The sequence below is a fragment of the Ilyonectria robusta genome, assembly GCF_021365365.1.
Source record: "Ilyonectria robusta strain PMI_751 chromosome Unknown BGZ61scaffold_23, whole genome shotgun sequence".
Taxonomy (NCBI): Eukaryota; Fungi; Ascomycota; class Sordariomycetes; order Hypocreales; family Nectriaceae; genus Ilyonectria; species Ilyonectria robusta.
Genome location: NW_025764457.1, coordinates 89,336 through 113,670, shown reverse-complemented (window position 1 = coordinate 113,670; position 24,335 = coordinate 89,336). Strand labels below are relative to the sequence as shown.

At 55.7% G+C, this 24,335-nt stretch overlaps 6 protein-coding genes across 6 annotated transcripts; 2 read left to right on the top strand and 4 right to left on the bottom strand.

Moving 5' to 3' along the window:
• Positions 1-1,129: 1,129 nt before the first annotated feature.
• On the bottom strand, positions 1,130-4,303 carry BGZ61DRAFT_107203 (uncharacterized protein). Its single transcript, XM_046236889.1, has 2 exons — positions 1,259-4,303; positions 1,130-1,205 (listed from the first exon to the last, which is right to left on the bottom strand). The coding sequence occupies exons 1-2, from the start codon at positions 3,923-3,925 to the stop codon at positions 1,194-1,196; spliced, it is 2,679 nt and encodes an 892-aa protein (XP_046098856.1). The 5' UTR covers positions 3,926-4,303; the 3' UTR covers positions 1,130-1,193.
• Positions 4,304-5,468: 1,165 nt separating this feature from the next.
• On the bottom strand, positions 5,469-6,687 carry BGZ61DRAFT_482852 (uncharacterized protein; the record flags this gene model as incomplete). The annotated part of the gene is made up of 3 exons (XM_046249430.1): positions 5,469-5,710; positions 5,905-6,458; positions 6,512-6,687. The coding sequence occupies 3 exons, from the start codon at positions 6,685-6,687 to the stop codon at positions 5,469-5,471; spliced, it is 972 nt and encodes a 323-aa protein (XP_046098855.1).
• Positions 6,688-8,835: 2,148 nt separating this feature from the next.
• Positions 8,836-9,751, top strand: BGZ61DRAFT_362998 (SAC3/GANP/Nin1/mts3/eIF-3 p25 family-domain-containing protein; the record flags this gene model as incomplete). The annotated part of the gene is made up of 2 exons (XM_046241401.1): positions 8,836-9,375; positions 9,476-9,751. 2 exons carry the CDS (start codon positions 8,836-8,838, stop codon positions 9,749-9,751), a joined length of 816 nt encoding a protein of 271 aa, XP_046098854.1.
• Positions 9,752-10,130: 379 nt separating this feature from the next.
• On the bottom strand, positions 10,131-14,094 carry BGZ61DRAFT_363485 (coatomer WD associated region-domain-containing protein; the record flags this gene model as incomplete). Its single annotated transcript, XM_046241440.1, has 6 exons — positions 10,131-10,373; positions 10,429-11,546; positions 11,598-13,496; positions 13,560-13,879; positions 13,961-14,010; positions 14,065-14,094. 6 exons carry the CDS (start codon positions 14,092-14,094, stop codon positions 10,131-10,133), a joined length of 3,660 nt encoding a protein of 1,219 aa, XP_046098853.1.
• Positions 14,095-14,638: 544 nt separating this feature from the next.
• On the top strand, positions 14,639-19,491 carry BGZ61DRAFT_591945 (UDP-glucose:glycoprotein glucosyltransferase-domain-containing protein). Its single transcript, XM_046256705.1, has 4 exons — positions 14,639-14,986; positions 15,040-15,393; positions 15,447-16,272; positions 16,322-19,491. The coding sequence occupies exons 1-4, from the start codon at positions 14,853-14,855 to the stop codon at positions 19,430-19,432; spliced, it is 4,425 nt and encodes a 1,474-aa protein (XP_046098852.1). The 5' UTR covers positions 14,639-14,852; the 3' UTR covers positions 19,433-19,491.
• A 124-nt stretch (positions 19,492-19,615) lies between these two features.
• BGZ61DRAFT_107148 (PAS domain-containing protein) lies at positions 19,616-23,221 on the bottom strand. Its single transcript, XM_046236888.1, has 2 exons — positions 20,198-23,221; positions 19,616-20,140 (listed from the first exon to the last, which is right to left on the bottom strand). Exons 1-2 carry the CDS (start codon positions 23,036-23,038, stop codon positions 19,799-19,801), a joined length of 3,183 nt encoding a protein of 1,060 aa, XP_046098851.1. The 5' UTR covers positions 23,039-23,221; the 3' UTR covers positions 19,616-19,798.
• Positions 23,222-24,335: the final 1,114 nt, after the last annotated feature.

Here is a 24,335-nt window from a genome sequence, read left to right as displayed (position 1 = left end):
GGGGATGTAAATAGAAACAAGTTCCTCGTCGAAAACTTGAAGAGGCTTATGGTCCAAGTCGAGTTTTGGTGATTTCCTTGTTCAAATGTGTTGGTGTGCTTCTATCAAGTGTCGTGATACAAGCCGTCATGTTCACGAGACATCCAGAAAGACATCCTGAACACACAACCAGTTCCTCCCAAATTAAGTACACGACGTACACCCCAATTGAGTCAGACCAAGAGCTTTCCAACTCGATAGCAAAACCTGCGCCCTACGCCCTGTGCCCCGATAACACCCTGCGCAAGACCCTCAAGCCCACCTCGATATCAAGCAAAGGGTCCTATCACCATCACTTTGCCGCCACTCCGCGAAACGGCCCCCTATTTCCACCAGTATTCCCAGCTCCATTGGAAAACTGCTCCATCTTCATATCCTTCGCTGCCGTTCGGGGCTCAAAAGTAGGCCCGGGGCCCGTGTCCGTGGCCCAGAAACGTCGTTATCTTGATCCACTGCTGGATAGCAAAGACTAGTGTCGCCGTGTAGTCATTGAGAGCAGGGAATAGTGCGGCTACGCCCGGCTGGCGTCGGGCGCGAGGAGCCGAAGTCGGGTTTGTTCATAGGATCTTATCTTAAAAACTGGGACTCGGGGACAAATCGATCTGATCTAATAACGGCAGTTCGTGCATCATCCAACGTTTATCCTAGCATGCCTAATCTGCCTGGTCGCGATTTCGCTGAAGTACACTTGCTCCTGATCAACTCTCCGAACCCTCTGGCTGCCTCGGGTTATAATGCGCAAACGACTCGCTTTGCCTCGTCTTGCCTCGCCTTGCCTCGCCTTGTCATGGGGAACATCAAGATTCATACGTAGTCTACAAGCCAGGTTCGTATCCCCACCTCCATTTCGTCTCAAGGACCCATGGCAGGTTCCATGTACTCTTTTCAGTTTGAGAGCGTCGTACCTAACACACAAATTCGACGTCTCCAAACAAAACCAGATTCGCAGCAAAGCCTCCCTTTCCATTCCATGGATATTTGCTTCCAATTCCAATTCCACAAGAAATGCATCCCTTCCGCAGCTTGACTCCATGAAATGCCTCCCCCTCCAACCATCTGTAAAGCGTCCCTTTCCGATATTGTCCAGTCCTTGCACCGAGACTCGCTCCATCGTGTGGCAACTCATTACTTGCCACATTCTCTGACCGTGGTCCTTACATGACGACCTGCACGGGCACTGATTAGTTGCGTCATCAAAAAGCCTTGAGGGAGAACTTACACAATCGCCATCCTGCTTGCCCTGCGGAATGCCCATGTCCTCAAACGTGGCTGGGCCTTGTTTGGCGGGGGCCTTCGAGGGGGGTGCCGATGCAGCACTGGGGCCAGGGCTTGGCCTATTATCAGGCCTCTGGTTCTGGGGAGCCGGCGCACTTCCAACTCTGCCGGGTCCTCCAGCAGCAGCAGCCATGGGAGGCCGAGGTGGTCCTGCACTTGGTGCTCGGGGCGGCGCGCCGGGACCTCCGGGATATCCTGCTGATGGTCCTTGGTGCGGTGGCGGGTGTTGTGGCGAGTGTTGTGGCGAGTGTTGTGGGGGTGGTACCTGTTGGTTCTGAGGGAGGGAGCTCATCCGCTCAGGACGACCGGCAGCGCCAGGCACGCGAGAGAAGCGCTCGTAGTTCGGGTTTTGCCCAGGGGGGAACTGACCGCCTGGAGGTGGCTGCTGCAGTCGTCCACCAGCACCGGCACCGCTGGGCGGGTATGGAGCATTGGCCGACCGTCCATACCCATCGTCCTCGGGATAAGGATGTCCGCCAGGTCCACCGGGTCCGCCGGGTCCACCACGGCCACCCTGTCCACCAGGACCACCACCAGGTCCGCCAGGCCCGGGAGGACCCTGTCGAAAGTTTCCAGGCGGGGCTTGGCCTTGAGCATCCCAGCCACCAGATGTGTTCCTACCACGGGGGTCCGGGCCGCGTGGGTCGGGACGACCGCCGGGAGGCTGAAGGTTACCCATAGACTGGGACGCCGGCATTGGTCGAGGGCCGCCGGTCTGGGGCTTGATGCCAAAGGCACTGGACGGTCGGTCTGAGGGCGGTCCCTGGCCGAACCGACCACCGTTGTTGTGCTGTGGGGATCTGGGGTTCCGCACATCGTCCTCGGGGTAGGGTGCTGTGGACTTGGAGCGGAAGTTAAGGGGTTGAGGTCTATCATCCTCTGGGTAAGGAGCTGCCGACGCCGGTCGAGCCGGTGGCTGATGTGAGTCAAGCCTAACGTTGAAGGCTGGAGGTCGGTCTCCGGCTGGGATGACGAATGAAGCCCGGGAAGGGTCAGGGAAGTCGACGTGCTCAGAGACGAGAGTTGGCTGGAGGCCGAGAGAGCCGGTCGGGTTGACGCGGGAAGGGTTGGCCGGGGGCTGTGCATTGACTGGGGGTGGGTATTCGGAAGTTGGAGATCCAGGGGTACTGTTCTCGCTGAGGGTAGGCATTTGCTGGGCGGGCTGCTTGAATCGTTCAGGTCTAGCACCTCGCTGAGATCCATGCTGAGACTTGATTCGGGTCAGTGTCGTCGTCTCGTGGTCCGCCTTGGACAATGCCTTGTCCTCGTTGAGAGACTCCAGTCGACCGACAGCGTCCTTGTTGCCGTGATCGGCGGCGATCTGGTACCACTTTCGTGCCTCCTTGACGCTCTTCTCGACGTGAATACCAATTTCGTTGTAGTAACCCATGGCAAATTCTCCGGTGGGAAGCTTGGCTGCAGCCGCTTCCTGGGCGTACTTGTAGGCCAGCGACTCGTTTTTCTTGAAGACACCCTCATAACCGAACAGGAACCAACGGCTGACACCCAGGGCGGCCTCGGGGAGACCTTGCTTGGCAGCCAGGCCATAGTAGTGCAGCGAAAAGGAAGGGTTGAAATCGCAGCCAAACTGGCAAAGCTCGAAGGCCTGGCCCATCTTGAGCTGTGCCTTGGCGAAGCCCAAGTAGGCGGCCTTTTCAATGTACATCTTGGACATTTGCGTGTTGGGAGGCAGTAGACCCTCGGGAATGGTGATGTCGGGGAGGTCACGGCCGACGAGCATGCCGTACACATAGGCACCCTGCGGGGCGTCCTCGTCAGAGCTGTCTGCGGCAGCCTGTATACGCTCGAGTCCGGTCTGATAATCCTTGGACTCGCCGTGCTGGCCCAGCAGGCTCATCATTCCCATGCGGTAGAGAGAGGCGGAGTCCTTCAGGCTGAGACCGCGGTAGTAGTGTTCCTTGGCCTTGGACATGTCGTTCGACTGCTCGTACAGCATGCCCATTCGGTATTCGGACCGGCCATGGCCGAGATCAGCAGCCCGCTTGTAGCCACTGTAGGCCTCACGCTTGTCAACGCGGTTGCCAAATTTCCCGAATTCGAGCCATTTAGATCGCATGTAGAGAGCCTCGGGGTGCTCTTGCTGAGAGAGATATGTGATGATGTTGATGGCATCGAGGCGCAGCTCGTGCTCTATCCTCGGGGTAGCGGGGCGGTTTTGGTCGACATACTCTCGGGTGATGGCGTCTTGGGAGATTTCGGCCCAAGTGAGGACGTCGCGAGCCCAGGTGATTTGCATGGAAACATTCTGGGAGTGAAGCACATGCTTACGGGCGTTCCACAGAATCTCCTCCTTCTCCTCGTCAGTCGGGGGGATATTGTCGCCCTTGACCTTGGGGAAGGGCGAGAAGGAGGGCGCGTCCCAGTTCATGGTTTCGAGGCGGTCGGCCCGGCCGTCGTTGACAGACTGGTATGCTCGAATGTCTTCGTCGGAGATGGTGGCGGCACCCGTGGACCGGGGCGGATCGGCTCCGCGGGGGTTGATGTAGGTCGAGAGGGAAGGCTCACGGCCGTGACGCGGACGAGACTCGGCGTCGGATCGGGGCTCGACAGAGGTAGCTTCGAGCTCCATGCGCTGGAGGTCCTCCTGCATGTTTTGAGGGACCTGAGGGGTTACCCTAGATACCAAGGTCAAAGAATCGTCAGCGCGCCCCACCTTTCACCGTTGTGACCGGATTGGGCCAGGTCAAGGGAAACGAAAGGACCAGGGATCTGGGGAACGCGAACGCTGGAAAGCGAAAGCGGGAAAGCGAAAGCGGGAAATGGGGAGAGAGGGGCAGTGGGAGGGAAGAGTCGACGAGAGGATACAGAGAGAGAGAGAGTGAGAGCAACATACCTTTGGGGTGAGGGCGCGACGACTTCGGGCATATAATAGTCATCGAAGCCGCCGGGGACGAAGGTCGCACCTAGCTGTGGGGGAGCCATGTCGTTGGACTGGCCGTCTGTCGGGGAGGACGTGAGATGTCAGCAAAGGGGATGGGGAAGATGGACACAGTGAATGGGCCCTGGCTGGGTTTTCCGGGAGATGAAAGCTGACGGCGTGGTGGCCGATGTATTGCTGCAGAAGCGGCGGCGCACCCCCTCCTTGGATCGAGCCAGGCTGGCGAGCTGATTTGACTGCGTGGGCGAGTGCGTGAAGTGCGTGCGTGCGTGCTTTGCTTTCTTGAATGATTGGTGGCGACTATAGCGGCAGCTGGCGGCCGATTCACATTGAGGGGAAGCGAGGACACGGCGAGCAAGGGCCGGAGGGCCGGAGGGCGGCGCGAGCTAAGAACAGAGGGCGAAGGCGAGCGAGCCGGCAGCGCGAGAGCTTCCAACGGCCGAGTAGTAGACAGACAGCGAGGGTGGCTCAACGGGGAACTGAGGGGATCCAGAAGGTCACCGGCACTGGAAATGCAACGGGGACTAGCAGGCGTGCAGCGCACAGGCGTGCTCTAGGTAGGCTCCAGGGGGGACCGGGCAGCGCGCAAGGGGCTCTCGATGATGCCAAGCGCCGTTTCGATGGGGGGTGGGCGGAGGGTTCTGATGCGGGACGGGGCAGGCTGGCTGGCGGCGGCGGCGCTGAGATACGAGCTGAGAGCTGAGAGTTGGGAGCGGAGCTGGAGCGGCGGAGCGAGAGCCGGGAGAGTTGCAGTCGTAGCAAGATGATGATGTCGCGGAGGATGGACCAGGCCTGGAGGGGTCGCCGGGGATCAATACGTGTATGTATAATAATAGGAGTGACCAGCCGCTGGATCAGCCGCTGGGTTCTTTTGGTGTACGCCATGCCCGCCATGCCCGCCATCCGCCATGCCGAGAACCAGAGGCAGTGTCAGAATACCAACGATGCCTGGTCAGTGGTAAGCCGGTCCCGAGCAGCAGTGACGCCGTCCCGCCCAAGGCCTCCCGCCGCCCAAGGGCCAGGGCAGGGGCCGCTTTGTCTGCCTGTATTACTGCAGCGCTTGGGGATGTCTAGCGCTGAAGCCCACTCGCAGCTGCGTGTCTCAAGGCGTCTAGCTTGCTGACATGAGCCTGAAGCTGGGCCTAGACCGGGGCTCTCTGTTCTGGAAAACTCGGCTGTGCTGTGCAAGTGCAAGGTACATGATGGGCGGCGAACTCTCGTTGCCCTTATTAGAACACTGCGGGACGGGCGATCCCTATCCGAGGACATTTTTGGAATCCAGGGGCATGTTCGCAGATGAGCTTGCGCGTTTCCCTGTGGCTGTGGCCTCGCTCGATATTGAGGCCAGGGATGTAGGTAGTGTTGGTCCGCCGGGTCCAAGTCTTACTGGTGTAGGGCCTGTAGGCTCAATTGGGCTGTTTCTCTGATCGAACCCTTGCCATGCGCTCTCGCCACGTCTCGCACCTTGACGCCTGGTCTGGTCTCGCCTGTTCTGGTCTGTGGTCCAAGTCGTATCAATCGCCGCGAAGCCGGCCGCAAGAAAGCAAGCAGTGAAGCACGCCCACGCGCGCAGGCCAGCACACGGCCAACCAGCACCAGCACCAGCGCCGCTTCTGTAGATCAGCTCCCAGAGGAGGGGGGTGTAATATGGGATGGGGATGGGATGACGGGGACGATGGGGGGCTGCTTACACGATGATTTACTGGCAGCGGCTGAGCGCTCGGCGGCACCCTTTCCGAGCTGCGCATACTGCTGATAGCTCGCCATAACAGCGGCTGAAGCCTGAAGGGCCCGTTGGCGAGATGGTGGGGTGGGGTGGAGGGGTGGTCGTGGAGGGGGTAGTTTCTGATTTCGGGATGATGCGATGATGCGATGATGCGACAATGCGACGATGAGAATTTGAGAAGAGGAGAAGAGAGTCGAGGAGTGTCCAAGTCCAGACAGTGCAGTTAAGTAGATATTTGGGACAAGATGGCAAGCAATCGAGAAGCGCCGAAGGATTGCGAGTTGGACTGCTGTATCTGAGAACAACTGTAACTGTCCAAGAGTCCCAGACAGATCCTTGCGCCGGCTGCGGCTGGCTGGCGGGGCAGGTCGATCCCGAATCCCAAAGCGCGAATCCCAAAGCGCGAATCCCAAAGCGCCAGCGGCTTTCCTTTTGGGCGCCTGCGTGGGGTTTGGATCGCCTTGTCGAGACTTTGTCGCTTTGTCACACTGCACTGCGCCTGCACCACCTAAACAACACCTTGCAACTGCAGCCTAGGTCAAACACCACGGCACAGGGCAACCGACACGCACGCGGCGTAGGATGAGGCGGAGGCCAGAGAGAGCAAGGTAATCCGAGGTGGAGGGGCAAGAAAGGATTCCAAACAGCAGCGGTTGGTGGTAACTGCGAAACCCGCTTTTCTTGTTTTATGTTTGATCGTCGTAGTTCGTTGGGGATGCTGCGTGACGGCGGGTAGCGGTTGGTGCATGTACGGAAGGATGAGGTTGCTGGTTGAAGGAAATCAAATAAAACCAAACGAAACGAAACGAAGGCTGACGCTGCTAATGCAAAGAGGAGGACTCTGTAAGATTCCAAACGTTTGTATGACAGTGGTCAGCGCCTTGCCGCGTGATTGCACATATCACGATGGACAAGCCTCGGCTGCTGCTCAACGCCTTCGGGGCAAATGCGTTCTTTGAGGGTTAAACAAGAACATTCAATCTCCTCGGGACTACGTGCTGTTATATGGTCTTGTGCTGGAGGATCCTGTGGGCTGTGGGCTGTCGCGGAAATCACCTGTCTGTTTTCTGCCATACCATGACCTCCACCGGAAGGGCCAACTGAAACCCGGACCACTCTAGGCTCACAAACACGCGGGCGGTGCGGGTTGGCGCTTCAGCTGGGCTTCAGCTTGGTGGGCTCTCTTCCATGTGCGTCGTTTCTTTCTTCAATCAATAGTCTGCAAAAAGACCTGCAATCATCCAGATATCCACAGCCTGGGGGGCTGGACCGAGTGCGTCTTAGTTGCTGGTACCATCTTCGGGTTAGGCTTTTGTTGAACCATGATGGAATCGTCGCCTTTCATCTATCGGATCTTAGGCATGCCGATCCGCTTCTAGAAGACAAATACTAGACCCTGACGCAGTGCAGTAGCTGTTCAGTCCATGCCTTGGAACTGTACCTTGTGATTAGCCCCAAACCTAACCGTTCAAGCCGATGATGGTCCCTCCATAACACCCGCACAAGGGATCATGAGGCTCTAGGGTATCAGGGCGACGTTCTCCATCTAAGTCAAGTGCCACCGTGATATACGATAAAAATGCCACTGTTGACAATGCGGGAATTCTAACCATTCTGGTCGCAGTTACATCATTATCGTTGCCGTATTTTTGTGACACCTTCATCTCCTCTCTTGTTTTGTGTTTTGCCGATTAATCTTCCACGTCGCTCCGCCGCTTTCAACACGGCTAGCTCATGCATTCACTCAGCCACAGCTGCTATTTTCAAACTCTTGTGCCTGCACCTGTCCTCTTCCTATAGATTAACCTCGTCAACGGAGGTGCTGATGGCCGTTTTTGATACCCAGCCTAATATGCTGGTCCCTAAAATTTGGGCACGGGTTGTACCCTATACTACCCATAGAGTCGCATGGATTTTACCTGGTTGCTTACCACTCTTGCAATATGAAAGCTGGGCCGCTTCTCTCTTGCAATCAATCCTTCAAGTGATAAAAACTCACAGTTACACATCAACCCAACCCAACAATAAACCCTCGCACAAGAGCAAATTTCTTCCTAAACTAGCCCAAGGTCATCATCCCAAGCCCTTCCTTCAGCTCCGGCCCGCTGCAGGTGACGGGCCTTAATCTTCCAACAAGCGTTTCTCAAGAGCTCCTTTGTCCTCTTTGGGACAGCTCCCCCTGCACAAGGTTGAGCGGGAAAGCCACGATATCCGGCTAGGCTGACTGCAGCGCCAATCCCCATGGGACAGTTGACCAGCTCATTAGAGCCAAGACCTCACAAGACTGATTTCCCGGGTCTACGCAACCCCACGTGAAAATTTGAGCAGACTATTTGGGCTCAAAGGGCACATGGGCCACTGAATTTATTACGACTAGCTCGAGTTGTTAAACGACATGCCCGACGGCTGAGAGCTGCATGCCGCTACATGGCTGAGATGGGTTGCGACCGCTCCCAAAGATCATCACCATATACAGCTTCTAGGGTAAATACCGTAAAGGGAAATATAAATTCAACTAAGCTATCTTCTCTAGAGATGAACAAAAATCTAGGAGCGAAATTCATCAACACCATTATGTCTAAGCTGGAGCGTCTTCTCATCGATGGCATGCCCCAGTCAGAGAAATCTTGATTATATAATCCCACTAAGTCTCGGCTCGGAATTTCCCCCTCCCGCCGCTACCCAATTCAACGCCTCAACGCCTTGTGCCGTGGCCTCGCGTCACCTATCGCAGCCTGGTGAAGCTCCCAATATCCAACCGCCAACTCGACTCAGCAACGACAACACATCTCATCAATCTCTCCAATCCCAACCCGAACCATCCAAATCAGTCGCACGCAAACGCAGAAACACAGCCCTACCTCACAAAAGCTCGAGTCGGTAATCAACGTCCACCATGGCCGACCGCAACCTCGCCCAGATCCTTGCTCAGCTGAAGCACTCTCCCTCGATGAGCTACCCTGAGGCCAACGCCCTGCTCTCCAAGGCCAAGCTCGCTCTCCTCAAGCTCAACGCCCTCACCCCGGCGTCCGCGACCCCCGCCCACATCCTCCCCCTCGCCCGAGAGACGTACGAGCAGGGTGCTCTCTTCGCCATCCGCGCCCGCAACCCCCCCGACTTCACTCGCTACGTCCAGCAGCTCCAGCCCTTTTACGAGCTGCCCTCCAACATCCTCACTCCCAACCTGCCTGAGCGTAACAAGGTCACTGGCCTGAGCTTGCTCCTGCTCCTCACCCAGGGTCGCTACGCCGAGTTCCACACCGAGCTCGAGAGCCTTGCCAATCGGGAAGGTGGCGATGTGGATGTTGAGAATGATCGGTATCTAGGCTACCCCATTCGTCTCGAGAGGTGGTTGATGGAGGGTAGCTACGATCGGGTGTGGAAGGCCATGAAGAGCAGCGAGGTCCCATGCGACGAGTACAGCGTCTTCTCAGAGGTATGCACATCCTCACAGAGCCATTGAGACTCGCCTCCCAATATTCCCAACCTCTGAATCCCCCAATACAATCCCATTCCGTACTAACAATCCACTTTAGATCCTTAAGAATCAGATCCGATCTGAGATTGCCAGCAGCAGCGAACGCGCATATCCCAGCTTACCCATCAGCTCCACAAAGTCCCTGCTCTTCCTTGACTCCGAGGGCGACGTCATCTCCTTTGCCCACCACCGGGGTTGGATCGTCCGAGACGGCCAGATCTTCTTCCCCGACACCACCGATGTCGGCGAGGACGGTACCCAGACCAAGGAAATGAGCCAGATGGTGATAGAGAACGCCTTGGGATACGCCCGCGAGTTGGAGACAATTGTGTAGTTAAGCTTCTAGGTTCTTTTGGTTTCTGCAGCGGGATGGGGGCTGGCAAGAGGGCGCGTGCATGCAGGCTTACATAGATGGGATCAACATCACACCAGTTGTACGACTAATCACAGATAGATCCGTGAGTCGACGGAGCAACAATCAAACAAAACAAGACAACAAAATGTGCAACGTGGTCCCTCGTTTATGGGTGCTTGTCACATATAATCAGGCTAAAACTAAAAAGACATGACATGACTCCTAGCCATCGTTCTACCGACATCGTCCAAGTCCAGCCTTTTTAAACCACAGACCGCCAACACGTCTCTCGCGCGCGTCTGGTCGCATTTTGCAAAAGACTCGAAACTCCAGTCCACCGTCTTCCATCATTAATTGTCTAGGCGAACAGCTTCAGCCCGCTACCATGCTTGCCAATCTCACAAACGTCGCACACTCGGCAAACGGTGCCCTTGTACTTGGCGTGGTACTTGGACCCGTCGAACGCGCACTCCTCGTACGCCGTCCCGCTGTAGATGGGCGTGTGGCTGGCCGCGCACACATCGAACTCAGCGAACTGATCGAACTCGATCTCCACGGCGTCGTTGGGGTTGCGCTCGCACTGCGCCTTGGTCTTCTTGGCCTATACATTTTGTCAATACACAAAAATATTAACGAGTAGGAGTGCTTCAACTTACGTTCTCCACGATCTTGGTGGCTCCTCCGTTGGAAATGATGCGGTTGGCGAAGCTCAGGGCCGAGTTGTAGTTCTTATTGCGCATTGCCAGCTGCATGGCGCTAAGCAGAGCAAGTTGTCGATGAGGGACCTCAATCTTGGGGATTGTGAAATAGGCCGATAACTCGAGACTCCTCTGGAGCTTGGCAGGGTCCTTTGATACAACATCGGGGGATCCCAGCTTTCTCCTAGACAGCTCGATGTTCATGGCAACAGCGTACTCGCTCGCAGAGGTAATGAGCTTCTTGGCCTCGGCAACCTCGTCCTCACTGGACACAGAGTTGATGAGGATGGCATGCAGGATACCCTTGAAGATGTTCAGACCATCGTCCAGCTTGTTGGCCTTCATAGAGTCGTAACCCTTCTGGAGGTCGTTGGCTGCAAGCGTCTCCAGATCCCGGGGAATGATGGGCAAGACTTTCCTGGGGTCCGTCTCATCGAGGGTGCGGCGAACATAGTTCACAAGGGGGGGTAGGCCCTCGGATGCAGGGAGGAATGTCCTTGATGCCTGGTACACCTCGAGGAATCGCGACTTGAGGGGTGCAAAGTTAACCGCACCAACCTGTCGGTTCAGGAGCTGCATAGCAGACTCAAAGGAGCCACCAGCGATGTGATCCACAGCCAAGGGCGAGTTTCGAGCCCAGAGGTCGGCCTCACTGCTGCCAGCACCACCCGCATCGGCGCTCTCGACGTTGACGAAGTCGCTCTCAACATCAGGGACATCATCGTCACCCATGTCCCAGCCGGCAACATCTTCCTCGTCATCCTCGATCAATGCACCATTGCGTTTGGCTGAGTCATCTTCCAAGACATCGTCGAATCCGGTTCCATTGGCAGCAGGCTCATCCTCCAGGGACAGACCTTCGACCTGGCCAAGAAGAGCCTTCTCGAAGAAAGATTGAGAGGTGGCCTTGGTGGGCCAGTTGGCCTTGAAGGTAGGGACAATAGGCTTAGAGATAGCCAAAGGCGCGCCTAAGGTGGGTACAGTCAGCTGGTCCTCAGTCAAGCCAGTGGCTTCCAGGATAGCTTGGCACTCTTCCTCGAGGCCATTCGACTTGGCGGTCATGTAGGCAAGAGGGTCTGCATGAAAGGTTAGCAATATGCGCGCCTATCAATGGGTTCATTACTTACAGAGGTCAATCTCCTTGAACATCTGGATGCGATCCTCAACCTCTCCCAGGAACAAGGCGTTCTGGAAGCGCGAGGTAAAGTCACCTCGGTGCTCGGCGATCTTGGCCATTCGAGCCAGCTTAGAGTGGTCTCCAGTGGCAAGATACAGGAAGGACAGCTTGTCGAACTGCTTCAGCTTCTGGTATGACATCTCAACAACCTGGTGGTTGCCATGGGCAAGAGCTTCAGCGCTCAGCCTGGACCAGAACTTAGGCTTGTCCAAGTCCTTGGCCATCTCAACAGCCACGTCAAGGTTGCCGCACTCAATAGCAAGATCGAATCGGGTAGTGGGGTCCTGGACGAACTGCAGAGCGATTTCGGGGTAGCCCTTCTTCTGTAGGTATGAGATGATGGACTGCCCGACCAAGCTTGAGTTTCGGATAATTTTGAGCATCTCCTCATAGTTTCGCTTGACCAGGGCCAACTTGAAGCGGTACTCCGTAGGGTCAATCTGCAGAATACGTGGCTTGGCGGCTCGGTCGAGGCAGTAGACATTGCGGCCCTTGACTCTGACAAGATACACAGTCTGGTCGAGGGTTCGCACAATACCGTTATCGCCATTAAGAAGGGTGTACTTGACGTGGTTGAGAGTCGAGTATAGTAGAACACCAGCATCATCCCAAGTAGCGCTCTTGATTCGGATAGTCTCGTGCAAAGTGCTGACTTGTTCAAGGGTCTTGGTGACAATGGTGACATTATGCTTGCTAAGCAAAGCGGCGTAAAGACCATCGTTAGACCAAACAACATACTTCACACCACTGACCGCGAGCTCGGCAGTGCTCTTCTTCTGCTGGATGTCGTAGAGATGAACGGCTGTGGGGGCGATGATCATAAGGTTGCCAGTGCCTCCGAAGTAGATATCAGTGGTACCGGCCGGGGGCTTGAAGGATCGGGTTGTGTTGTTTGATAGGTCCTTGATGTCGATGGTCTGGGTAGAGGTGTTGAGCACAGCAAAACGGTTGCGAGCAACGAAGATGGCAGAGTTCCCGGAACCGCGCTTCGACTCGGTGGGCTCAATGGCACCGGATCCATCCTTGGGGAGGTTGACGAGCTCATACGAGCCACCATCGGTGGGCGAGGTAACCAAGACGGAACGCTCCGCAGGGTTGTAAGACAGGGTGCGGGGAGCAACCCAGGCGCTGCCGAGCTTCTTGAGCGACAGAAGCGTAGGACTCTCAACGTTCTTCTGGAAATCGTAGGACTTGACGTGCTTCTCCTTGGTGACGTAGAAGAGCATGTTTTGGTGGACGGCCGAAGCAGGGCGCTCTCGCTCTAGCTTGAAGACCATGACGCCATTATCGTGACCTGCGGCAAAGAGGTTGATCTCGGGGTGCGCCGCAATGACCCAGAAGCGGTCGTTCTCTCTCTTGAAAGACTGAACAGCGGTTCGCTTGTTGAGATCCCAAACCCGAATGGTCTTATCCTCGCCGGCGGAAAGGATCAGGTCTTGGTGAGGGTGGAACAGACAGCCGGAGGCATTCTGGAAATGTCCTCGGCATGTATCCACCTCCCAAGCCTTGGTCTCGCTCATCCGCCACAGCTTCACCAAACGGTCGTCACCTGCAGAGACGATAAGGGGCATGGTAGGGTGGAAAGCAACCCAGTTGACACCCCGGTCGTGGCCCTCGAGGACAAATTTGACCACCGCATCCGTGTTTCCGAACATGTCGGCCTGGTTCTGGTTGGAGCGCGCCATCTGGTCTTCGAAGGACATCGAGGTGGGGGCGGAGTGCTTCTTTCGCAGTCCGGAAATGTCCCAAACGCGGACAGACTGATCGAGGGAGGCGGAGACGACGAGGTCCTCCTTGGGGTGGAACTGAGCGCACATGGCATAGTGGTTGTGACCAGTCATGGTGCAGACTTGTACAGGTCAGCATCGAGACTCTGGTCAATGGGTAAGTAGGTCGGGGTAGAGTGACGTACTCAGCGAGCGATTCTGCCAGTTCCATATCCGGATGGTCTGGTCATCGGAGGCGGACAGAATCCAGGGGAGCTCGTGGTGGAAGAAGACGGTGCGGACATAGTCGAGATGGCCGTTGAGGGTGAAGAGACACCGGCGGGTCTGGTAGGACCAGACCTTAATCTTGTAATCGTCGCCGCCAGAAACGAAGAGCGGCTGAGTCTTGTGGAAATCGACGCCACGGACAGGACCATCGTGTTCCTCGAAGCGGTCAATCAAAGTTCCCATTCGGTAATCCCAGAGCTGGATGGTGGAGGAGTGAAGCGACACGAGGATCCATGGTCTGAGAGGGACATGTCAGCTTCCAGCTTGCGAGGCCGCAACTTCAGGGAGATGGTGGCGGTGGGCGGCGCAAGGCACTGACCTCTTGGGGTGAAAGGCAATGCCCTTCGCTCTCGAAGACTTGGACTCAAACTGCGCAACAGGTCAGTCGCTGGAGGAGGGAGCCAGACCCTCGAGACACATTACCTTGGTCAACATTCCCGGGGAGGACTGCATTTTGGCGGGGAGGTGAAGCCGGAGCTTCTCGCATTAAAGGGGGAACAATATAGAGTCCAGGAAGCTGGGAGGAAAGAAGCCGATCAGCTTGCCTGGTCGCGGATCTTTGGGCAAGCTGGCCAGCAGGTCGAGAGGGAGACGGAATCGGGGAGGTTAAGGAGTGGAGGTGGAGCAGTGTCGATTGCTGGCCGTCGAACGAACTCCTGGGCTAAGCAATTGAGCATCGTGTCCATCTCCAAAGTGTGGGCATCTGCCTTGGTGTAAGCCACCCGCAACATTGTTCCGCCGCCGCCACAGGGGGGGTGAAAGCCACTTCATCGACCAATCCGCCAATCTGTCCACACCCTTCACCGCCCTGGTACACCTGTCATCAACCAGGGGCCCCGGCAAGAGCGCACCAGCCACAACTCGCCCCACCAACCGTTTCTGCCACGTCGAGGACCTTCGCGGGATAATACGGCGCTAAACCGCATTGGGTCAGCTTCTTGTGACGGTGTTCACATCTCGATGACACAGGAACTGGCGGCATCAGCTTGCTCCCCACGTCGACGACATCTTGGCGCCATTGATGGGTTGCCTTGCAATAGTTTGAGGCGCTTTCGGTCGTCGAGTGTGACTTACAATACAGCATCCGCTACTAGCTTTGCCTTCCCAAACGACAGAGCTCTAGGAGCTCTCCCACTGCCCCTCCACCTCCCATAGAGGAGCTTCGGTCCAGCCCAAAGACGAGACGATTGTCGACGACGCTTAGTCCAGCCATGTTGCGTCTATCCCAATTGCCATGGGGCGTGGCCTTGGCCCTCGCTGCTGCACTCCAGGCTGCTGCTGCCCCATCCGTCAACGTGGGCATGAACGCTGCGTTCCCACGTGCCCCATATCTGCTTGAGCTTCTGTAAGCTATCCTAGTATCATTCCAATGTGATGGCGCAGCACTGATTGTACCAGTGAGACAGCTGCTGGCGAAAACGCGACTTCGTATTTCCCTCTTCTCGACAAGATCGCAAGCGGTCACTTCGCATCGGCTGCGACGGATGAAGAGTTCTATACCCAATTCCTAGAGGTTCTTCAGCAGGATGGCCATATTGCCGGCCTGGATTCTATGTCTACGTTCAACCTCGCCCTCTCCCTACGATCTGCGGCACCACGAATTGAGGCGCATTACCAATACTACTCGACGGCAGTCGAACCAGGGGTTTCGACAGGAGCCAAGGACGAGTGTCCCGAGTGGGCTCTTCTTGATTCTAAGCAATACTGCGCGCCGACCCTGACCACGCCGATCAAGACCGGCCTAACCTCTACGTATGCCTCCCCTGTATTTATTTCCGACAACACAATTCTAACTAGGTACATAGGCAGCTCAAGACGTTACCCTTTGACCGAACTCTCGGAGTCGGAAAGGAAGCGATCCTCTATGCTGACCCTACGTCTCCTTCTTTTGGCCCATACCACGAGGCTCTTTCAAAGGCAGCCAAGCGAGGAGAAGTTTCATACCGGCTGCGATACCGACGGAGCACTCATAGTCCAGACGCACCATTGCCGGTGAGCGGCTATGGTGTCGAACTCGCCCTGAAAAGAACCGACTACATCGTCATCGACGATCGAGAAGCCGATCAAGACTCTCAGCAAAAACCCATCGTCGAGGATGTGGTCCTGGATGGCGAGGAGGAGGTCACTGACCTGAAGCCTCTTTCGACCACAGAGCTATCTTCCCTAGGCTTGAAGGCTGCATCGTTCATTCTGAAGAGTGAGAACCCCTTAGAGGCGCTCGTTAAAGCAACACAAGACTTTCCCAAGTTTTCGGCTTCCATTGCTACCCACGAGGTTTCCGAAGGCTTTGCCAAAGAGCAACAGGCAAACGTCGCTGCGGGTATTCCGGGTGGCATCGGATACCTGTGGATGAACGGGGTGCGTCTCATTGAGCGTCAAATCGAACCTTTCCAGCTTGTGGAAATGATCCGCCGTGAACGCAAGCTTATCAATGGGGTACGGGATCTTGGCTTCAATGGCAAGCAGGCCATTTCTCTGCTTGGCCACCCAAAGATTGCTGGAGCCAAATCGGGAGACGAGCCTATGAGATTTGACTGGACAGACCGGTCAGAGGAAGGCAAGGTACTTGTCTGGCTGAACGATCTTGAAAATGACGAGCGCTATGAATCATTCCCGAAGGATTTGACGTCGGTATGTAACGCCTGCCTTTAACAAAATGACGTTGCTAATTGTCCGACAGCTGCTTCAGCGCACCTATCCCGGTCAGCTGCCCAAGGTGGCTCGTAACATCTTCCACCTCGTTACACCTGTAGACTTCACGAATACTGAGGATCTGACGGCGGCACTCCAGATCGGCTCATTCATGCAACGGGGCATCACACTAAGATTTGGACTTGTCCCCTTGACGTCAACCCCCGAGGCTGTTGCTCAAGCCAAGATTGTGTACTACTTGGTTGAAACCTACGGCGCCGATGCTCTTATCGCATATCTACAAGCGTGCCATCAAGGGCCAAGCAAGGAAGCAGATGAGAGTGCATTTGCGAAGGCGATTGAGGGTCTCGAGACAGACTCGACCAGGTTGACCTTTGCTGAGATCCTTTTGGCAGAGTCTTATGCTCACCAGGTCAAACTTTCGCAAGCCTGGGTGAGTCGGTTGAAGGCAGACACCCCCGTGCGTCCTATCTTCTCCAACGGTTTAGCCATTCCGCGAGAGGACAACTGGGTACAGGCGATGGGCATGCGCCTGGGCGAGGATCAACAAACCGTACAACAGGGTGTGTACCTCGGTACCATCGATGATGAAACATGGCTTCCGGGGGTGTTCCTCGAGAACGCAGTAGCGGCAAGGAACACTTATATCTTCCCCGACGATGACAAGGCTCTTCGCATCCTTGATGTCAGCAAACTCTACACTGATCACTCCGATCTCTTCAACGGACTCCCTGTCCTTGAGGCCTCCTCGGATTCGACTAAGGAGACTTGGGCTCTGCTGAGTGTTATCGCGGACTTGGATAGTGAGGATGGCCAAGAGTTGTTGGTTTCTGCCTTGCAGTTCAAACGCAGCAATCCAAGTGTTAGACTCGATCTGGTCCACAATCCCCCAGCCTCCTCCGGCGCGGCCAAGGTGAACAGTGCCTTGAAGGCAGCGGAAGGAAAGCTTGCCGAGATTGAAAACAAGAAGCAGTTGAAGACCCTCCTTGTGTCTCATGAAAGCACCCAAGATGACGGCTTCTCTAGTGCCTTGGCGAGATTTCTCCCGGTTGCAAAGGTCCTTCCCGGTACACAGGCTCTTGTCCTCAACGGTCGTCTTGTTGGCCCCATCAACTCTGGTGACTCCTTCGGGGCGGATGACTTCCAGCAGCTCCTCGCCTTCGAACAAACCAGCAGGATTCTTCCCGTTTATGGTGCTATTGAGGAGCTTGGATTCAGTGATAAGCTCACTGACCCCATCGCCGCCGCAAAGCTCACCTCTATCACTGCTCTCTCCACCATTTCTGAACTCCCCGAGGGCATATTCGATTCTGCACCCGCCGTGCGAAGCACACCCTATAACACCTGGATCTCGACGCACACTGCGATCGAGGTGGGTGACGCGGAAACGGCAAGCATTCACATTGTCGGTCTCCTGAATCCTGCTAGCGAGCAGGGTCAGAGATGGGCTCCCATTCTCAAGGTCCTGTCGGAGCTGGATGGCGTGTACTTGAAGCTCTTCATCAACCCTCGGGATGTGGTTGCAGAACTTCCGGTCAAGCGATTCTTCCGGTATGTCTTGGATTCAAAGCCTTTTTTCGATGAGGCCGGCAACGTCAAGGGGCCAAAGGCTATCTTCAAGGGTCTCCCATCGGAAGCTCTCCTCACGGCAGGCATGGACGTTCCTCCTGCGTGGCTCGTGGCCGCTAAGGACTCGGTTCAAGACCTCGACAACATCAAGCTGAGCTCCGTCAAGGGAGACGTCGACGCCACGTACGAGCTCGAGCACATCCTCATTGAAGGCCACTCCCGAGAGAACAAGCGAGGCGCCCCGAAGGGTGCCCAGGTGGTGCTGTCGACAGAAAAGGACCCTCTCCTGGAGGACACGATTGTCATGGCCAACCTAGGATATTTCCAGTTCAAGGCCAACCCTGGATTCTACAACATTCAATTGAAGGAGGGTCGCAGCACCGAAATCTTCGAAATCGAGAGCGTCGGTGCCATGGGTTACTCTGCCGTTCCAGGAGACGAGGGCACCGACGTCGCGCTTATGGACTTCAAGGGAACTACGCTATACCCCCGTGTCAACCGAAAGCCCGGCATGGAGGAGGCTGAAGTGCTCGAGGAACCCGATGATGAGGGTGGCATTGTTGCCCAGGGTCTCAAATTCGCAGAGAGCATCCTCGGCGGTGGCAAGTCGGCCAAGGCCATCTCAGCCAAGGAGCACGCGGAGATCAACATCTTCTCCGTGGCAAGTGGACACTTGTACGAGCGCATGCTCAACATCATGATGGTTTCCGTCATGCGCAACACTAAGCACACGGTCAAGTTCTGGTTCATTGAGCAGTTCCTGTCGCCCTCGTTCAAGGAGTTCATCCCACACATGGCGGCCGAGTACGGGTTCAAGTACGAGATGGTGACGTACAAGTGGCCGCACTGGCTGCGACAGCAGAAGGAGAAGCAGCGCGAGATCTGGGGCTACAAGATCTTGTTCCTGGACGTGCTGTTCCCGCTGTCGCTCGACAAGGTCATCTTCGTCGACGCGGATCAGATCGTGCGCACCGACATGATTGACCTCGTCAACCACGACCTTGAGGGCGCGCCGTACGGCTTCACGCCCATGTGCGACTCGCGCACCGAGATGGAGGGCTTCCGGTTCTGGAAACAGGGCTACTGGGCCAACTACCTGCGTGGGCTTCCGTATCACATCTCGGCCCTCTACGTCGTCGACCTGCACCGCTTCCGCCAGCTCGCAGCCGGCGATCGCCTGCGCCAGCAATACCACGCACTGTCGGCTGATCCCAACAGCCTCTCTAACCTCGACCAAGACTTGCCCAACCACATGCAGTTCCAGATCCCCATCCACAGCCTACCGCAGGACTGGCTCTGGTGCGAGACGTGGTGCAGCGACGAGTCCCAGCCCAGCGCCCGCACCATTGATCTATGCAACAACCCGCAGACCAAGGAGCCTAAGCTGGACCGCGCCCGCCGCCAAGTCCCCGAATGGACCGTGTACGACGACGAGATTGCCGCCCTCGACCGCCGCCGCAAGGGCCTCCCCTCTTCTGGTGATGCTTCAGACAAGGGCAAGGCGGAGAGCAACACCAAGAGCCGTAACTGGGAGGAGGAGAAGCCGGGGCATACCATAGATGAGCTGTAGACGTAGCAAACTGTTGAATAGTATAAGTTGAGATAGAACATATGTAGAATAATACTGTCAATGCTCTACCGTTTGAAAATACTGTATAGCTTTGATCTATCTTATGTTGAGTAAAGCTAAAAAAAAAAAAAGTCTCATTAGTCGTATTCTGAGTTTCTGGAAATAATGTCACATGTTCCTTGTCATAGGGATCATTCTTCCTGAAGAGTGAAACTAAGGATAGCTAGAACAGAGATGACCAATGGGAAAATAGCGGGTATCATAAATCCGAATAATCATGAGCATCCCTAATCTCAGAGCTCCGATATCAAAAGTGCAATGCTGAGTGACAGGTAGGTAGCATCGAGGAAGAACGACGTATTGCCGTTAGGGCTGGCTTGTTTCGCGCTCTTCTCTGATGGATGTCATTCCGGAAGATTGACCTACGCCCATCATGGACGAATTGCTCATCGGCGGTGCAGTCGTCGAAGTCTTGACTCCAGTAGCTGAGGGAGTACCACCATTCAGGGCAGTAGCCTCATCATTACTTTCTTTGGTAAGCTGAGTAGGATTCAGGGCACCCTCCCCGTCGCTAGCACGAGTTTTAGACGTTTCAGCTGCAATATCCTTATTCAGTGGCGAGTGGTTTGGCGAGTTCGACTTTTTGCTTTGAGCATCACCGTTCCCATTGCCGCCGCGCGAGGAGTTTCGAGGAGAAACCCGCCCAGTCTGCATTGTAATTAATACATGTCAAAATCCAAGACAGAATGTGAGACTGTAACTCACCTGCTTTGCCCAACGTAGGCCACAGCTGTTGCAAAGGTCCCTTTGGCCACTAGGGCCTCGTCGCCACTCGGGCGTGTTACGCGTGTGACAATTGGCGCAGTCCCGGACGGTATTACCAGTCCCCTTTCTCCTCTTCCGCTTCTTTTTATTAGAGAGCAATCCGCCAAGCTCTTCTGCAAGGATGCGGTTGACTTTTTCCATTTGTCGCAGTTCGAACTGCCAACTGGAGCACTTGGTCGTTCTCAGTTCGTCAAAGATGTTATCGTCAGACGCCAGGGCAGCGTCCTGAGTTCCCAAGGCCAACGAAATGCTCCCTTGTTTTGATGCCTTGGCAACTTCTTGGTTCCCTCCGTCAGATTTCGGAGTTCCGCTAACTGATTTGGCTGTTCCTGGGGCGCTTGCAAGGCCAATGCTCCGAGACGAAGCCTTGATAAGCTTCGTCTGAGCCAATAAGAATGACGGCTTTTGGCCTTCGGAGGCATCGCCGGGATAGAGCGTGGTCTGGGCCTGAAGCACTTGGCCACGTCGGTTCTGGACTTCATGCTTGCAGGTGACTGTTTTGCCACGCCTGGCCTTTTCAATTGAGCGCCCAAACTCGGGCCGCGACTCCTTGCGCATGAGGTCCTGGATACTTGTGCCGACCAATTTCTCGGGCTGCAAGTCTAGGAGAGATCTGATGTTTGAAGAAACATACAGGAATAAGCCTGCAGTCGACAGCTTCGTCCACAACTCGCTGTCTCCAATGCCGCCATTGGCTTCTAGGTTCCGACGGCTGAGGGCGAACACGGGCCGCTTGCGGCCAACTAAGATGATGCACTTCCGCCCTTTGCCTTGCTCGACAAAGAGCGACCCATGACTCTCAAACCAGGTATATCCGCTGTGCTTCCTGCGGATTCTGAAGACAATATTGACAGGGTTGCCCAGGGTAGTGTCCTTCAGCTCACGCGTAACGGGTACAATGTCAGATGGGTGACAGACGGTGGACAGAGAGTTGCCGGCAAGCTCGGCGGCATCGTACTCGAGCACTCGCTTACACGCAGGCGACAGGTAAAGGAACAAGCCCTTGAGAGATAGTACATGGACAACGTCATCCGTGTTCTCGAGTAGCATTTTGTCCCATGTTTGCTTGTGCCAGTCCGAGGCGAGCCCCTTGGGGTTGAATTGCTGCAGCAGGGTCGAGACATCATCAACGCCCAGAGTCTGACCATTCTCGGGTTCCCAGTTGCTGGATATGGGCGGAGTCCAAATATATTGGCCAATGTCGTTGTGCTTATAGTTGACCTTGACGCCCGATTCTCCAGGGGCATGACCAAGAGCATCGGGACACTCGACAAGGTCAATCTGGAAGCCGATGAAGTATCTGATTTCTTCAGTGTCCCAAGGGATAGGAATCATGGTCAGGAGGTTGAGGAAGGGTTTTCCTCCCTTGCGGTAGTTGATGAGGCTCTGCTGAACCTCTCTGCCCTCGTGAATCATCTTCTTGAGGGTAAACACGGCGCCATCATCAACAAACTCGCGCTTGGAGCCAGCCTCGACCTTGCCGTCTGGGGCCTGCAGGAAGCGACAATTCTGGCCTACAATTTCATGGCGGTTGTAGCCAGTAAGGTTTTGGAAGTTGTCGGATACGTAGATGATTGGGCAGTCGTTGAGAGTGACATCGCAAACAACAAAGGCACAGGACATGTCAACAGCACCAAGATTGATCTTAGGATTCTTGCGAGTTGCGACTAGCCAAAGGGCTTTGAGCATGTCGAATCCGCTCTTGGAATAAACGGTCTTCTCCTTAGAGTCCCTCGGAGTGCCGGCACTCGCGGGGGTTGGGGTAGTGGCGAGGGAGGTCGTGCTAGGCTGGGTGAGGCCAGCACCGTGAGAATTGGCCTGGGCAGAGAGACCAGAGCCTGATTGAGCAGAGATTTGTCGAGAGACTGGAGACATGCTTGGATTAAAGTCGGGAGCGGCAGCAGGGTTGAGGGCCATGTTAGCCGCAGCCTGGACCTGAGTCGCCTCTGTGGCATTGAAGGATTGAGAAATAGCGAACGCCTGGGCGTCACGCTCGGCAATAACGTCTATGCTCGTGGTTGTGGTAGCTACCGCTGTTGGTGCTGTGGTAGTCGTGGGAGCATTTGTTGGTGTCATACTGAGGCGAGGATCATCGTCAGGACTGAGGTCTGTGGCGAAGTCGTTGGCGCCGGTATTCAGTTGGTTCGGGGTGTATGGGGGAGGCATGGAATTGGAGGACTGGGAGAAGAGATCAATTGTCGCAGCCTCACCGGCCATCTGGGAGCCGACCTGGCCAACGGACATGTTGGCAAAGGTGGAAGGAATCATGGAACCCATCATGTCGGGAGATATGGCAGGGTAGTCGCCCGGGTTCGAGACCATGTAGGTACCCATCTGTCCGGGGAGGGCCATAGTGGTGTTGATGTTGGGAAACGCAGCCGACATGTGCTGGTTGAATTGGTAGGAGCCCAGATCATTGTGGTCGACCCCAAAAGCCATCATATCACCGTTTCCCACAGTGGACATCCTCCTAGGTACCTGGGGTTGGCCATGGGGGTTTTCATAGCTCTGTGGCATGCTGCGTCGACGGTACATCTCGGTCTGGTTGCTTTGGATGATGTCGTCGAGGGAATCGCCAGGAGGGAGGAGGGTAGGGTCGGATATCATCTGTTGCGGTCCGCCGACATTCTGCTGCTGTGGTTGCTGGGAATATTGGTGTTGCTGGTGGTGTTGCTGGTGATGTTGCTGTTGCTGTTGCTGGTGTTGCTGGTGGTGGTGCTGCTGCTGCTGCTCCTGCTGCTGGTGAGGAGGCAGCTGATTGGGGGAGTAGTAGCCATCCATGACGACGGCATCTGGCAAGACAGCGTGGCCGGCCTAAGAGAGTGAAGGAACGTGCCGCTGGAGCAGGTCTATGGCGGGTTGGTTGGTTAGATGCGAGGAGGGACCACTGAACGAGGGCAACAGTGGGTCAAGCGTTTAAAAGAGAGGGCGGAATCGGGGTGTAGTTTGCGTCGAGGTCGAGAGCGGGTCGAGGATTGACGTTGGAGAGTCGAAGTCGAAGTGGAAATCGAGGTGGGAGTAGGACCAGCCGGAGCTTGGGGCGCACCGGGGAATTGCCAGAAGATGGCGGGAGCTGGCGGGCGACCGAGGGATCGAGAGAAAATGCGGGCACTGGCAGCCAAGCGAGGTGCGCGACAGGCGGGGGGCGTTACACAAGGAGGTGAGCTCTGGGCCCAGCTTCAGCCCTTGGCTTCTGGCTTGCTGCGATGCGTTGCAGAGGGCTGCGGGCTGGAGATCGGTCGGGTCGGGCAGTCGAAGGTGCCGGTTGGGCGCGCGCTATCGATGATGTTTGGGAGGTTTGCGAGGCGTAGTTGACCGGAGAAAGGCGGGACGAAAGGAGTGCGTGTGTGAGGAGATGAAAGGATGAAAGGATGAAAAGGATGAAAGTGGCGGTGGTCGTGGGTGGTATTTGAGAGACAGAAGTGAGATGCAAGAGAGATGTGAGAGACAGGGAATGATAGATAGAGTCTTATTCGTTCCTGCCCCTGGTGAATGGTGGGCTAAGTTCATAAGTTATGTACTTGACTTGACAGTCCTGTCCCGGAGGCAAGTCCAATGCAGCCGGAAGTGCGTGTGGGGGGAAGGAGGGGATGGCAAAGTGGTGGAGATCGATAATGATACGGCGTAAGAATATTCTTAGTGGGTGGTGAGTGCTACTTTCCCAATTGCAGGCCAAGCTGCAAGTACCATTTGCGTACATGCACCCGCTCCGAGGTACTTGGAAACCGCCACCAAAGCCACCACTTGGTCCTTGCACCTGGCTTCCCGTGTGGGGCCGGGATGCGCGGGATGGACGGAGGGGGGGATGTGCCTAATCCCTTTCCTACCAGCATCGTGGGAACTGGCGGGATGGGTCATCCGACTTTCCGCCCGAGAATATTTCTGCTTCGATTTGACGTGTATGATAAAGAATGCCCCACATAATCCAACCTGTTTACTAACAGCGTAGACCGAGAGTCGTGCATCTTTTGGTAGCACTGAGAATAATGTCAGACTGGAAACGGGGGGACGGGGAATACAGAGGCAAGAAGGGAAGGGAAGAAAAAAAAGGGAAAAAAAAGAAGAAGAAAGGGCCAAG